General features: G+C 54.0%; 1 protein-coding gene across 1 annotated transcript in view; it reads left to right on the top strand.

Annotated features, from left to right (window-relative positions):
* Positions 1 to 13,160, top strand: part of EFCAB6 (EF-hand calcium binding domain 6) — a 196,386-nt gene extending 183,226 nt beyond the window's left edge. The window contains exons 28-31 of the mRNA XM_066358621.1: positions 1,342 to 1,501; positions 3,492 to 3,676; positions 6,693 to 6,842; positions 12,692 to 13,160. Of these exons, the coding sequence (XP_066214718.1) occupies positions 1,342 to 1,501; positions 3,492 to 3,676; positions 6,693 to 6,842; positions 12,692 to 12,814 (618 nt within the window). The 3' untranslated portion in view covers positions 12,815 to 13,160. The remainder of the gene's footprint in view (positions 1 to 1,341; positions 1,502 to 3,491; positions 3,677 to 6,692; positions 6,843 to 12,691) is intronic.
* Positions 13,161 to 16,255: the final 3,095 nt, after the last annotated feature.

The following is a 16,255-nucleotide window of genomic DNA, read 5'->3' as shown; positions in this document are numbered from 1 at the left end:
ACCAGCTGACTGAAGGCAGGATAATCCCGACATACCAGATGAGCCTGAGGCAGTCACAGGGGTCTGCAAATGGGGACTAAGGAAGCCAAAGGGTCATGTCAGAGATGCTATTTGAGAAAGACTGAACCGGACACCAAGGGCTTTGAAGCAGAATAGGGCCAAAGACGAGGAGGGCGGGGGCCTTGAGACTGGACCACGCAAAAAGTGGGTTCCCCCTCCAGAAGGAGCTCAGCCCCATGAGGCCCTGACTTCAGCTTGCAGCAGGCACTTCTGGCCTGACCCCAGGACTGGAGGAGAGTGAGGTGTGCTGTTTTCAGCCGCCAAGTCTTAGACCTTTCAGAGCAGCCACAGGACACTCATGCGGAACTGGGGGCTTTGGCCTTGCACGTTTTAAAGCACAGGGTGACATGATCTGTGGGGCTCTGAAAAGATGGCTGGGGAGGCCGTGCATGGAAGAGGCCGTGGGAGGCATGGATGTGGACAGGGCCTCAGAGGCGGAGGGGCAGGAGTCTGCAGCAGCGATCCCAGCGGAAAGATCTCAGTGAAATGCACTGCTGGCTCAGAATGGCGTGGCCTGGCCAGGGGAGTGGATGGCCAGAGGTCAGACACGGTGCATCTTGGAGGCAGAGCCAGCAGGGTTGGGAGGGAGGGAGGAGAGCCCAGGGAGATGCCTACGTTTGTGGCCTGAGCAGCAGGACCCTTAAGAGGGGCCACTGACCAAGAAAGGGAGGCACAGGGGGCACAGGGTTCGGCAGAAAGACCAGGAATTCAGTCGAGTATGTTACCATATTAGACAACCACGCGTCAAGGAGGCGTTCAGGTGGATGTCTGGGCTAGATTCAATTCAGTCTCTGTTTTCAAATGGAAAATTCAAGAGAGCCTCAGACTTGGGCCACAAAATTTGAAAGTACCCCATATTCTGGGACTGAGAACAGGGGTGGATGTCCCACGCAAAAGACAAGGGAATCCGTTTCGTTAATGAGACTCTTCTTCAGGTGAAAAATATGTCATTGTCACTTCATGCACAGACACACACATGCACACGTGCGCGCACACACACACCAGTAACTGAATTGGCATCTCTCTCTATCTGAATCTTTACTATATATTTATTTCCAAAACTACATTAGTTATTATGATTTGGCACAAACAGCCCACCGATGGAAATAAAAGTTAAGCGGCACAATTACAATCTATGTTTTGCTTTTCATTTTATTCCTGAGATGATGCCGCCTGTGAGCCGGCGAACCTTGGCCCCTGAGTCCTGTCTGTGAGTTGTCATTGTTACTTCTCCCATTTCCAATCTTCAATCACCAGACAGCTTCCTCTCCCGCCCGCCAGACCCCCGGCAGCGCGCTGGGCACGCAGCCCCTGCAGAACTGCGAGCCCATTGAGAGCAGGCTGAGGCGGAAGATGCAGGGCTGCTGGCGAGAGCTCCTGCGGGAGTGCAAAGAGCGGGACGTGCACAAGCAAGGGGACATCGCCGCGTCCGAGTTCCTAGGTTTGTGCTGGCTCTGTTCCCTGGGTAACACAGTGTCACCTCCTGCACAAGGCTGTCCCCCCCCCCCGTGGAGGAGAGGGAGGAATGCAGCAAGGAGGCTGGGCGCCTGGGTGGACACCAGTGTCTGGGGACAGGGCTCCTAACCCACCTCGCACCCCCGCCCCCCGTGACTGCCCAAAACTCAGACCGCACAGGTGGCTGTGGTCTCTGGGCCACGTGTAAATGGGAACAGACTGACAGCGAGGGAGGTGGAACAAGTGGAGAGCAGGTGGCTGGGGACAGGCAGGCCCGCCCTCCACACAGCTCACCGTGGTTCACTGTGTGTCACTCTGATCAACTTTTCAAATGAAACCATTTGATTTATACTGCCACTAATTATTGCATAATGTTTATGCAACATTTTTATTCCAGGGAAATAAATCTGACCCTGTCACTCCACTGCTTAAAGCCCCCTTAGATCCCCTCTTCTTGACTGATGCCTAGACCCCTTTTTAGGAAAATGTTTTTCTTGGGGACCACCAATATCAATGTTACTTTTATAATAACTTTGGCCTAAAAATGCACCAACGAAACCAAGTATATACTCCTTAAGTGAACAGTTTCTACCCCAAACCATGTAAATTATATATAAAAATATGAAATCAGTAATAATCATTAATTATTGTTACACTGATTTAATGTGACACGATTTGCTGGCTTTAGTGCATGCTGAGTGCCACTTGTTTTTTAGTTAGTCTCTGTGATCGTAAGCGGGATGCACCTTATTGTATTATTGCTATTGTCATCATTGCTGTTTTTCCTTTTTAATCATGAACTCATTTAAGCCACCAATCCACTATTCAGACAGGCTTGTCTAACTTGAGTAGTGCATTCACATTTAATACTGTAAAAAAAAAAAAGTTATTAATTTTCAAAAGTCATTCTATTTTTTATGCACCACTGATGGCCTTCTGCAAGTTGGAGCACCTAGGGCTCTGCTGGACAGTTCCTTTGGGTTCCATAGCACCCCCTCCCCACCTCAGCATGTCCCGGGAGGTGCTGTGTCCTCTGGACAGGGACAGAGTAGCTCTGTTGCCCACGTGCGGCCACATCTTTCAGCCTGCGCTTAGTCTGACCGCAACATTTATATAAAGTCTACCTGTGTTGGTTTTCCTCCTTAGCCTTAATAATTAACAGTATTCGGCTCCTTGCTATTTTGTTGCTTTTGTGACGTCAAATGGAAGTCTCTTTAGTTTATTCACCTTAAACTAAAACTACCTACGTCTCTTTAAAGTATGAGTTGTCGCCCCCAAAGCAGCTCGGGTTTGTAACTAGCCAAAGAGGCGTGTGAGCACCAGAGCGGAGGGCTCAGGGCAGCTGGGAGGACCGACCAGGGTGGCATCATCCCTGACATGGCATGACACTGGTCTCCCACGGGTGGTCCATGTATGTCAGAATAGGTTTCACACACGTCAGATCGTCACTAGCATGAAACCTGCAACTGTGTCCATTCACACAGCCTAACAGACCCTTGAGAGTGTGTCTCCAAAGCCCAGTGGAGAAATACTTGGTTGCAGGCCAATTCTGAATGCCAGTCCCACCCCCAGCACAAGGAGCTGTCCTGGCCCCTCGTACAGATACGGCCCGGACCCTGAGCCTCTGCTTTGCCCACTCCCCTCACGGGGATGCCTCCACCCCCAACTCTGCTCTCTCCCTGCCTGCTCTTTGGTCACAGCGCCCACCGCAGTCTGTCCAACTGCTGTGACTACAGCGGTGGTGGTTACACAAAACCAGGACTCTGGGGACCCAGCAGTGTGTGGGTCCCTCTGGCTCATCACACTTAGCTGTCACATGCATGTCTGTGTCCATATCCGCCCAGCCACCAACCATGAGCCGCTGGAACAAGGGTGTGCTGCGGAGAAAGCCCCTCCGCAGGTAATGCGTGAGCACGTGCATGCACAGATGAGTGAGTGACCAGGGGCCGCTGACGGACCGGTGTTTCTGTCCTTAGCACTTGTGGAGAGATTCGGCCTGGACCTGAGCAAAGAGGAGAGCCAGCAGCTCATTGTCAAGTACGACTTAAAGGACAACGGGAGATTCGCTTACTGTGACTTCATCCAGAGCTGCGTCCTCCTGTTGAAAGCGAAGGAGACCTCACTGATGCAGAGGATGAAAATTCAGAATGCATATAAAATGGTACAAACATTATCCCTAGAAAGTGCGTGGTTTTGGGGTTAAAGCGTCTCTTAGGTTTTTCTCAGTGTGTCAAATTTGGGAGCATCTCGCTTTATGCAGAAGATGGATGGAATGGATGCAGAGACTCTAGGGGGAGCTGCTGTCTAGTGTGGACCCCCTACCAGTGTCCCCAGCCTCACTGCCACCGCCTCACACACATACACTCGTGTATGACACCTGTATGATACATGTATCTACATATATGACACACGTGTATATCACACTGTGTGATTTGTGTTTGTACACGTGACTTGTGTGTACATGCACTTGCCAGGCGATCCTTCACTGCCCCATCTCCTCCATCTTGAAGGCCTGCCCAGCTCCAGGTGTTTCTCAGGTGAGCACATAGCCACTGGGGGTCTGGCCAGTGGGCCCAAAGCCAGCTGCCTTGGGTAAAGGCGAGGTCTCCATCCAACTCTGGGAACATTGCAAACAGATTTCCTTCTGGAGGCCCTAGACTTGGGACCAACAGCCTGAGTTCCAGGTTCTCAGAGTCATGTGGCGGCAGACACCCGCTTCTTGTGGCTCCTCCCAGAGCCTGTGGACAGCAGACGGGAACAGAGCAGCTGCTCACACAGTGCGCAGGGAGTGCTAAGCGGTGGGTTCCCTGAAAAGGCAAAGCCGGGATGGAGGGGGTGGGGGCCATAGCAAAGCGAAGCATTGTAGACTCTAGCATGGTGTGTGTTCACTCATCCCCCGTCTGAGCCAGGCCAGGCCCGTCCCAGGTGTGGGTGGCTGGAGGCTCCCTGTCTTGCTTGCAGAAACTACACCCACACAGTTTTCTCTTGTCTTTTTGAAGGGGACTGAGAACCTAAAGGCACTTAAACAGCAGCTGGAAGACACTGCTCTCCAGGATTTTTAGCTTTATCTCAATCACTTGTGATTTTATGATTCTCAGCCTCCCCAGTTCAGCCGCTGTTTTCAGTGACTAGCCTTTCTCAAGTCTTTTCAAAACATGAAGCAAAAGAAAAAAAAGGCTTTTCCATGCCCTGTAACACTGAATAAGTTACACTGAATGAATGACAAGTCTAGCTGGCATTGTGGGTTTGGGGAACAAACACAGCCGAGACCACCTTAGGACTCGGCTGTGGGGTGGCCCCTACAGCCCCACCCAGCCCCCAGCACACCCCTGGTACCCGCAGAGTGAGGGCGGGTTAACCCAGCAAACGGTTGATTCCCGGGAAACTTTTTATGCAGCAAAACTTGTAACTTTGTGCAGAATCAGTACTATCTCAGCGTAGTTTCTAGGTTTAGATGAGCAAGACCAGTTCACGTCAGAGGGTTAGGCCAAAGTCATGGCAGACAAACTTAAGACAGTTCTGTCTCTGCTCAGCTTTCAATGAGCAGAGAAAAGGTGTTCTCATGGGACCCAAGAACTTAGTTGGAGAACCGTGGAGACAGCATGACCTATGAGGCTCCTGCCGGCTCTAGTCTTCCTCTGCCTCTCTGGGCCTCAGTTTCCCCTGCTGTCAATGATAGGGAGGTCTGCTAGCTTCTAAGAGCCTTAAAGGGATAGCTAGTTAAGAAGAGTGCCCTGTGCCCTGCTCAGAGCCCCTGCCCCTCATGTGCAGATGCTTCCCTGGCTCCATACCCAGTGCCCATCCTCACAGAGATGCAGAAAGGCTGGCTCATGGTGGAGGTGGTGGGGTGTCCCACTGAGACTGTGTTCACTGGAAGCAGTAGGTGCTCCAGGACCATGCTGCCGGGAGCCTGGGCCTCTCGGCGGAGGTCCAGCATACCTCCTGTGTGCTCCTGTCTCGTCCCTCAGCTCTTTCCACCGGAACCTGACCACAGCCAACACTGGTTTGGAAGAGTCCTGCCATGCATTGCCATTCCTACCTGGGTGTGATGGACAGGAGCCTTTCCTCGGAAAGCCCCAACCTGGTCCCGTCCCCATCTGGTCCCCTCTGTACAGGTGTGGAGCTCAGGCCAGCTGTCTCCCTGCAGAGACGCTCAAAGGGCCACTTCTCTGGTTCTTCCAGGGCTTTCTGCGCAGCCTTCAGCAGTCCAGACCCTCGGGGGAAGCGGTTGGGGGGCTGCTTTCTCAGGCGGGCAGCAGAGGCCTCTGGCTGGGTTGGTTGCCCTTTGCTGGGATGGGAAAGCCCTCTCTCGGGCCAGGCTGGGTGCGCAAAGCGAGTGGGCAGAGTCCTGGTGTTCTGCGCACGCGGATCCGCTGACTGGGTCTCTGCTGAGAGTCCATCACAGATGATAAAGGATGTACAACTGAAAGCAATTTAACTTCGTGCTAATTTGTTTTATGTAGTGCCGTGTTACAATTAAACTTTCCCAAAATGTGTTACACATTGTTGCCCACAGTTTACCTCTGAGATCCTCAGACATGCACAGGGGCTCAACATGCTAAACTCTCACTCTTCAATCTAATAGCACCCAAATGAAATAATCACAGGGTCGTGTGCAGTCTAATTACTAGATATAATTACAACCTTGCAATTTTTTAAAAACTCTGTTCATTATAATAACCTACCAGGAAGCCCAAACTGAAATCTCTTTTTCTTCAAACTATTTTCAAGTTGGCCAGGTATCTACCTGGCCCTCCCTGCAGCGCCCTGGGGTGGGGATAGGTGGGGGGCATGCTGACAGCTCTTAGAGGCAAACAGAGCCCGATCATCCTGATCCCTCCCCATTGCCTCTCTGAGCCTCTATTTCCCAATCCATGAAATGGGGATGAAGAGACCTACCTTCCTCCCAGGCTTGGGACGGGGTGGGGTGGGGGCACGAGATGGTGTTTCCAATATCCCTCACACGGACTTGCAGTGAGTGGGGGGGATGGCGAGGGTGCCATCATTATTACGAGTCTGTTCCATTCTGGACAGACAAGCGGTGAGCACGGTGGGGCGTGAGGGGCCGACGGGGCAAGGCGGCTGGGGCTCCTGGCCGGCGGCCTGTCCCCGCATTCTTCCTTTCAGAAGCTCCTTTCTCAGCCCCTCTTGGTTGTGTTGTGTTTTTGTTTTTCCAGAAAGAAGCTGGTGCTGAGTCTTCTTCCTTTTACTCTGCGTTACTGCGCATTCAGCCCAAAGTTGTGCACTGCTGGAGGCCAATGCGACGCACCTTCAAAGCCTACGATGAGGATGGAACGGGCTTTGTAGACGTAGCTGATTTCCGGAAGGTGAGCCCAGCTCTTGTGCATCTGTTGCCTCTGAATAGAAAGAAGGTGCCAAATGCCAGCGGCCAGCAAACATCAGGGGGGACCCCATCCCCATCGAAGGCCCCTGTGGGAGCAGCTGTCCCAGACCCCAGTTCCCTAGGACCCCAGGTTACCAGGGGCATAGTGTACTCCTCACCTGCAGGCTCAGGTTCTACCCCTGAAGGCTGCTAGACCCCCGTGGGGTCACTCCACCCCGGAGCCCAGTTCCCTAGGACCCCAGGTTACCAGGGGCATAGTGTACTCCTCACCTGCAGGCTCAGGTTCTACCCCTGAAGGCTGCTAGACCCCCGTGGGGTCACTCCACCCCAGAGCCCAGCTGCCCCTGGGCCCCACATCCAGCCTTCCCTTGGCCTCTGTGGGGAACCCAGGGCCTGTGTCTGCCTTGCAGGACCCACAGAGAAGAACAGAAACATTGAAGGGCTAAAGTGAGGTCCCCGCTGTGGCCACTCAGAGGCCCACAGGCCTGGACCTGCCTCACAGGAGCCCGTGACCCCCGGCTGCCTTTCTGCGGGAGGACCAGCTCACCTCCCCATAGCAGGCGGACTGAGCAGCTGTCCTCTACAGAGCCTGCAGCCTGGGCTTTTACTGCTCCCATGAGGAAACACACATTTTCAGGGAAAGGGGCTGCAGGACACTCCTGGCCGTGGACAGGTGGCGGCGACCATGGCCTCCACAGGGGCCTCTGCCCGCCCCGTGCCTCCTGCAGGCCTGGCCGCGGGGGGAAGAACAGCCACCCTCAAGGGCAGCTTAAACTCCCACTTTCAGAATAATGGATAGCACCTCAGACTCCTCCTCTTTATACCCACCCAGCCACCGAGGCTGAGGAAGTAACTGAGGTCTGGAACAGAAGATTAAAAGTCACACATTGGACTGGTCAAGGTGGCGACATAGGTAGTGCGGTGCTCCTGTCCTCTGACAACCACATCTTAACTACAGCTAAACTGCAGAGCAGCCATCCTGCCGGCCACCGGAAAGCCGGCTGAACGGGAGTCCTACAACTAGAGATTTAAAGCCCTGTTGAGACTGGTAGGAGGGGTGGAAACACAGAATGGGGTGGTTCCACACCCACGTGTGCTGGCTTAAAATTGAGAGGGATGTCTCGGCTGCACAGGTCCCCCCGAGGAGCGAGGGGTCCCAGCCCCAAACAGGCCCCCCAGCCCAGGGTTCCTGAACCAGGAAGAGTTGTCTCCATTAACTTCTGGGTATAAAACCCGGCAGGGGTTGTGGCTGAGTGAGACGGAGGCTGCTACAGTCCCAGGCAGTTCACCTTAAAGGGCCCGTGCACGGACCAACTCGGACTCACTCCCTCTGAGCTCCAGCTCTGGGGCAGCAGCCTGACAGGAGCCAGGGAGGAACTGGATTGTTGGGCATCAGGGTGAGAGCTGGGGGGTGGGCAGCTTTTTGCCAGACAAGAGTGCTGGCAGAGGTTATTGTTTCTTTCCTGAGATCACCACTCACAGAGCTGGCAGGCAGGCTATATCTGAATCCCCATCACCCTGCCACCAAGGTGATTCCCTGAGATCCTGCCCTACCCAACGTACAGATCCACCCAAGCTGTTTTCAGTGGCTTTTCTATACAAATGGACTTTTTTTTTTTTTTTCTGAAGTGAGAAGCGGGGAGGCAGAAAGACAGCCTCCCACATGTGCCCAACAGGGATCCACCCGGCATGCCCACTAGGGGGCGATGCTCTGCCCATCTGGGGTGTTGCTCTGTTGCAATCAGAGCCATTCTAGCGCCTGAGGCAGAGGCTATCCTCAGCGCCCAGGCCAATTTTTGCTCTAGTGGAGTCTTGGCTGCAGGAGGGGAAGAGAGAGACAGAGAGAAAAGAGAGGGGGAAGGGTGGAGAAGCAGATGGGTGCTTCTCTTGTGGGCTCTGGCTAGGAATCGAACCTGGGACTTCCACATGCTGGACCAATGCTCTATCACTGAGCAAACTGGCCAGGGCCATACAAATGGACTTTCTTTTTTTTTTTTTTTTTTTCTGAAGCTAGAAACGGGGAGAGACAGTCAGACAGACTCCCGCATGCGCCCGACCAGGATCCACCCGGCACGCCCACCAGGGGGCGACACTCTGCCCACCAGGGGGCGATGCTCTGCCCCTCCGGGGCGTCGCTCTGCCGCGACCAGAGCCACTCTAGCGCCTGGGGCAGAGGCCAAGGAGCCATCCCCAGCACCCTGGCCATCTTTGCTTCAATGGAGCCTCGGCTGCGGGAGGGGAAGAGAGAGACAGAGAGGAAAGAGAGGGGGAGGGGTGGAGAAGCAGATAGGCACTTCTCCTGTGTGCCCTGGCCGGGAATTGAACCCAGGACTTCTGCACGCCAGGCCGACGCTCTATCACTGAGCAAACTGGCCAGGGCCAAATGGACTTTCTTGACTCAGGCTTTGGACTGTCCTAAAACCTCTCAAACAAGCAGCATCTGGCCTCTGTATACCCCATACCTCTTGCTAAGTGCCCCCAGGCCTGACACTAGAGGCAGCTGGCCTTGCTTCACAGCTTGGCCACTTCTGGGCACCTCCCATCCCAGCACAAGTAGCAGCCATCTGCACATTTCTCTGTAGCTTGTGTCAACTGGCCCCAGGCAGGGCCCAGGCAGTAGCTAAGGTTGTACCTCCTGAGAGGCCCCAGAACCAGTGTGCCTGGTGGACAGCTTCAGACCATGGTGGATTACAACTCGACCACTTCTACAAGCAACACACTCAAGGGGAAGATTTGAGCCCTAAAGCCCCACTGAAGCAAGTCCTGTTCTGTAGGGTTGACTCCTGCATAGCAGCTCCTCCGCTGAAGTTGCAGCCAGTTCTCAAAGCTGATCAGCCTGGGGCTCAATCCCTCCCAGTGCTCTTACAACAGGACACACAGCCCACACAGGGGCACACGGGGACACCCAGCTTGGGTGATTGGGGAGGTTGTGCCACTGGGCCCCACAGGACACCTACTACACAAGGCCACTCTACCAAGCCTTGTGGATGTAGCAGCTCTTCCTAATACACTGAAACAAACACAGGGAGGCAGCCAGAAATCAGAGACAAAGAAACATGTCCGAAATAAAAGAATAGGAGAAATCCCCAGAAAAAGAACTAAACAAAATGGAGTCACACAAGCTACCTGATACAGAATTCAAAACAATGGTCATAAGGATGCTCAAGGAACTTAGTGAGAACTTCAACAAAGAAATAATAAGCATAAAAAGGGACATAGGAACCATGAGAAAGAACCAGTCAGAAATGAAGGATACACTAACTAAAGTGAAGAATAATTTACAGGGAATCAACAGTAGAGTAGATGAGGCTGATAATCAAATCAGTGATTTGGAATATAAGAAGCAGAAAACACCCAATCAGAACAGCAAAAAGAAAAAGGAATTAAAGAAATTAAGATAGTGTAAGGAACCTCTGGGATAACTTCAGGCATACCAACGTTTGCATCAAGGTGTCCTGGAAGGAGAAGAGAGAGAGCAAGAATTTGAAAATTTTGAAAACCTACTTGAAAAAATAATGAGAGAAAACTTCCCTAACCTGGTGAAGAAAATAGACATACAAGTCCAGGAAGCACAGAGCCCCAAACAAGATGAGCACGAAAGGGTCCACACCAAGATACGTCCTAGTTAAAATGCAAAAGGTTACAGACAAAGAGTGAATCTTACAAGCAGCAAGAGTAAAGCAGTTAGTTACTGCAAGGGAGCTCCCATAAGGCTGTCAGCTGATCTCTCAACAGAAACTCTGCAGCCCTGGAGGGATTGACAACAAACATCAAAGTGATGAAAGGCAAGGACGACCACCATGATTACTCTACCCAGCAAAGCTATCATTTAGAATCAAATGTTGGATAAAGAGCTTCCCAGACAAGAAAAAGCTAAAGGAGTTCATCACCAACAAACCAGCATTATAGGAAATGTTAAAGGGTCTTCTTTAAGAAGAAGAGAAAAATAAAAGTTCAAAAGTATGAACAATAAAATGGCAAGTCATATCTATCAACAATTGAATCTGAAAAAATAAAATAAACAAACAAGCGAACAGAAACAGACTCCTAGAAACAGAACGTTTTGACAGTTGCCCCAATGGGGAGGGGCGGGGAGCTGGGTGAGAAAGGCGAAGGGAGCGAGAAGTGCAAACTGGTTGCTACAGAGTAGCCACAGGGATGTGAAATACAGCAAGGGAATAGAGTCGATTTAAAAAGAATTACATGTCACCGTCAGGAAAAAACCCCAGTCAAGACATCAAAGACACAAAGGTTTATGACCTCAAAATGCACTTACAAAACATGTATTCCTTGGGTTTATCTCTGCTTCAACTAAAAGCTGTTTTTAAAAAACTAAAAAGCCTTTTCTTTAATATAAATAACCCAAGAAAACTAACTGTGGTTGGTGGTGGGCAGGGGGCAGAGCACTCATAAGGGCCCTTGCTGGGTGCTGACCGTGAGGCCCTGCCCCCCTGCCTGCCCTGGAGGGCACTGCCAGACTCAGACCTGCCCCTGGGCCATGAGCACTGAGTCCTCTGCCTTCAGGGCCATGGTACTTCCCAGGTCACATTGTCTATCTGAACCTTGGGGTCAGTAAAATTCTCAGCCAGCCACTCGGCTCAGTCTCCAGGCAACGAAGGCTCCCCGAGTCTCCCGACAGGCAGCTTCCCAGGAGTTCGGGGTGGGTGACTGTGGGAGGGTGTTGGGGGCCTCCTCCGCGATGCGTCTAATCTTTATTTTTATGCACGAGGGCACCTATTAGGGTTTGTTTCAGCTGCACAAACAGAAGGGGGAAATAGCGACAGCTTAAACATGGTGGGAGTTTGTTTCTCTCTCGTTAAAGTTAAGTCCCGAGCGAGGAGGGAAGAGCTGGGTGGGGGCTGGGCGGTCACGGGTCATGGTTTTTGCTTCACCACCCTCAGCAGCTGGCCTCCTTCCTCAAGGTTGCCTCAGGAAAGGGGTGGGGAGGGAAACGTGTATGGGGGGAGAGGTAGGGGAGAGAGAGGAGGTGAGGAGAGAAAGGAGGTGGGGGGGAGAGGGAGGAGGTAGGGGAGAGTGGGGAGGTGGGGGAGAGAAAGGAGGTGGGGGAGAGAAAGGAGGTGGGGGAGAGGGGGGAGGTGGGGGAGAGGAGGAGGTAGGGGAGAGAGAGGAAGTGGGGAGGGAGAGAGAGGAGGTGGGGAGAGAAAGGAGGTGGGGGGAGAGGGGGGAGGTGGGAGAGAGGGGGGAGGTGGGGGAGAGGGGGGAGGTGGGGAGAGAAAGGAGGTGGGGGGAGAGGGGGGAGGTGGGGGAGAGGGGGGAGGTGGGAGAGAGGGGGGAGGTGGGGGAGAGGGGGGAGGTGGGGAGAGAAAGGAGGTGGGGGAGAGGGGGGAGGTGGGGGAGAGGGGGGAGGTGGGAGAGAGGGGGGAGGTAGGGGAGAGAAAGGAGGTGGGGGAGAGGGGGGAGGTGGGGGAGAGGGGGGAGGTGGGGGAGAGGGGGGAGGTGGGGAGAGAAAGGAGGTGGGGGAGAGGGGGGAGGTGGGGGAGAGGGGGGAGGTGGGGGAGAGGGGGGAGGTGGGGAGAGAAAGGAGGTGGGGAGGAGAGGGGGGAGGTGGGGGAGAGAGAGGAAGTGGGGAGGGAGAGGGAGGAGGTGGGGGAGAGAGAGGAGGTGGGGAGAGAAAGGAGGTGGGGGGGAGAGGGGGGAGGTGGGGGAGAGGGGGGAGGTGGGGGAGAGAAGGCAAGGAGTGCAGACTGCAGGGGGCGATGCTAGAGGTGAGGGTCGGCTCAGGAGAAAGGGGCGCCTTCCAGCCCCTTTCTGGCAGCCTGCCTCCCTGAATGGCGCCAAGACAAGCCAGGGCGGCTCCTCTCTGTCTTCCAGGTCCTGAGACAGTACAGCATCAACCTCTCAGAGGAGGAGTTCTTCCATATTCTGGAGTATTATGACAAGGCCCTGTCTTCAAAGATCTCCTACAATGACTTCCTCCGGGCCTTCCTACAGTAGGCACCCCTGCAGCCTGCGTGGTGTGGGCTGACTGGGATCGCAGAGCCTGTCCCCAGAACTAGCCAATCGTGTCATTCGGCAGTGTCACAGACTGTCCAGAGTACTCCAGAAACAAAACCCAGGCCCGCGGCGAGCCCGTGTCTCCTGGCAGTGAGGGATGGACTCTCCAGGTGGCCTTGACACTGCCCCCTGAGCCTCAGGATTCCCATCCTCACTGGTCTGAGCAAATAAAAACCTTAGTCTCTGCAGAAACGATTCCTGAGACTTTCAAAAGAACCAATCACCAGAGCTGAAATACTTAAACTCCCAGAGTTTCTGGACGTTTTCCTCCTGAGAGCCTGCTGGGTGCCTGGGGGATGCTCGAGGTCCTTCCTCCCGCCCAGGCCCCCTCCTCCCACCCAGGCCCCCTCCTCCCACCCAGGCCCCTCCTCCCACCCAGGCCCCCTCCTCCCACCCAGGCCCCTCCTCCCACCCAGGCCCCCTCCTCCCACCCAGGCCCCTCCTCCCACCCAGGCCCCCATGCTGCTGCGTCCTGGATCAGACTGAGCCCCTGAGGGACTCGTCCACGCGGCTGCTGCCCTGCCCCTGGGGCACAGGCACCGGCCTGGCGTCACCGTGGAGCTGCCCGGGTCTAAGTCCTGTTGGTGCTTCGGGCCACGCCCCTCCAGCGCCTGCTGGGCTGGCAGACGATTGGGAGTACCCCCCAGTGACCATTTTGGGAGTGACCCTTCCTTGGACGTGACACGATCTGACAAGCTAGATGTTTTAACTCACTGCAGTCTTTTCCACCTATTGTGAAGCTGATGGAAGGGGGACGGAGTCTCCTGCCTTCTGGAAGGTTCTGGAAAGAACTAGGGAAAGGCAGGTAAGAAAGCTGCCCCAAGCTGTGTGACCACAGGCTGTCAGTGAGAGGTGGGGGAGAGGAGACCCCTGGTCACCCCACCCCAGGCCACCCTGGCCAGAGCAGCTGGGAGACCCCTCCCGCTCCCCTCCCTCCCTCCACCCCCATGCCCACCCCTCTGCACCCCTGCACAGCCTGCAGTGCGTGGAGTTCTGTGAGGAGACCTGGGTGTCTGGGAAGAGGAGCCACACCTGTCACAGGCCCTCTGTTCCCAGGAGAATGTTTTGCTGGGTCATCTTTACTCCCATGTGTCCTGGATTCCTGTCTCACTTCACACTGGACCCCAGACTGAGAGGGGTGGGCTCACAGGAGGCTGTGACATCCACTTCTAGCCAAGGGGCAACCACCTCCATTGGACGCTGCAGGGATAGGCTCCTGCTAAGTAGCGAACACTCTGCCTCGCTGGCCCCTCAGGGGGCTCTGTTCCCCCAGGCCAGGGAACTTTACTGAATTTGATTTCTCTCTGATCCACCCCGAGTCGGGGTGTCTGCCTTCATAGCAATTGTGATTTGCTGTCAGCCAGATTGTACAGCCAGATTGTACAGCCAGATTGTACAGCCAGATTGTACAGGTCAGAGGGCCTCACCAAGGGGCTGCCAAAATAAACACGTGAGAACCATAGGGTCGGCGTGGACTTTGCTTCCTTCTGAGGGAGACAGCAACCAGTGAACCCAGAGCCCCAAACACCAGGAGGGTGGCTCCTGGGGCCTGGGTAGTGGCTACGGTGTCTTCTCCCCTTTCCTGTGTCTTCAGTAAGTTCTCAGGAAGCAGAAGTCAGAGATGTCCTGATGGTGCCAGGCCCTGCTGGCCGCACAAGCTCACTCTGTGCTACCAGCCGTACCGCCTGGCAAGGTGGCACTGCCACCTCCACTGTAGAGATGGAGGTGCTGAGGCCCACGCAGAGGGAGGGGAGGAAGCCCTGCGTGTGGGACGTGTGGCAGTGGTAGGTGGCCTGAGAGGGCAGAGGAGGTGGCTCGTTGCTTCCTGTCTCTCCCCAGACTCCCCCAGCCTGACAAGGGGGACGCTGAGAAGAGGCTGAGGTGGCTACAGCAGGCCCGTGTCGCAGGGACACCCTCAGCCCAGCAGCTCTTCTTTCTTAGGGTCCAATTCCCTTGGCCCCTGTGCAACTTAACTCTCTGGCCTGAGTCTCTGTTTCTGCATCTGCAGAAGTGAAGGTAGTAACCTGCCCTGCCTTCCTCCTGGGACCATTCCTCCACAGGCCTGGCCAGCCAGCATGTTCTGTGCCTGGCCCAGGACCCAAACTCAGACCTGCTCCCTAGAGCTCCCAAGACCACAGGCCACAGACAATCAAAAGAGAGGAGGGTCCAGACTCTGGTTGGGGGAGATCTCAGTCTGTGGGAGCTCAAAGAGCCCAGCCCCAGCTCACAGCCTGGAGTCAGACATCAGGACAAGATTTCAGGAAAAGGGTTGGGGGGGGGGGGGTTCCAGCGCCCTCGGTGCCAAAGCCAGGAGGTGGAGAGGTCTAGGCCACTGCCTGAAGGCAGCACCGCACTCCCAGCTGGCAATGCCATTCCCTCCTCATTTTTCCTGGGCTTTATATCCCCATCAGCTGTTAAGAAATGAAAAACAGAGTAATAGAGATACAGACTGCCTTTGACAAACTCAATAGTAGATTCATCACACTCAAGGAAAGAATGAGTGAGCTTGAAGAAAACATGATGTCAATTGAAATGCAAAGGGGAAAAAAGTGGAAAAATAAGGAGAAATCATTTTATAGAATCAGAAAACCTTAAGATGGATGAATTGAGATTTTCTATTCTTCAAACAGAAAAAGAATAAAAATGAACAGAGCCTCAGTGACCCGTGGAGTACAATCAAGCGTACTAACATGCACACAGTGCGAATCCCAGAAGGAGAGAGAGAAAAATTTTCCAGTGAAGAAAAACATGAAACTACATACCCAAGAAGTTCGAGGGACTCCCAGGAGGGTGAACTCTCAGAGATCCCCAACCAGACCTATCCTATCAAATGTACAATTATCTCAAAAGATGCAGGAAAAGTATTTGACCAAAATTCAGAACTCATTAATTAGAAAAACTTCCAACAAAATGGGAACAGAAAGGAATTTCCTTTGCTGAATAAAAGACACTTACAAAAAAACTGTAGGCCCTGGCCAGTTGGCTCAGTGGTGGAGCATCGGCCTGGCGTGCAGGAGTCCCGGGTTCGATTCCCGGCCAGGGCACACAGGAGAGGTGCCCATCTGCTTCTCCACCCCTCCCCCTCTCCTTCCTCTCTGTCTCTTTCTTCACCTCCTGTAGCCAGGGCTCCATTGGAACAAAGTTGGCCCGGGCGCTGAGGATGGCTCTGTGGCGTCTGCCTCAGGCACTAGAATGGCTCTGGTCACAAGAGAGCAACGCCCCAGATGGGCAGAGCATCGCCCCCTGGTGGGTGTGCCAGGTGGATCCCTGTCGGGTGCATGTGGGAGTCTGTCTGACTGCCTTCCCGTTTCTAACTTCGGAAAAATACAAAAAAAACCCAAACAAACTGTAAAACTATAGCTAACATTATAGTGAACGGTG

The sequence above is a fragment of the Saccopteryx leptura genome, chromosome 1, assembly GCF_036850995.1.
Source record: "Saccopteryx leptura isolate mSacLep1 chromosome 1, mSacLep1_pri_phased_curated, whole genome shotgun sequence".
Classification (NCBI taxonomy): Eukaryota; Metazoa; Chordata; class Mammalia; order Chiroptera; family Emballonuridae; genus Saccopteryx; species Saccopteryx leptura.
This window is presented reverse-complemented; position numbering and strand designations above follow the sequence as displayed.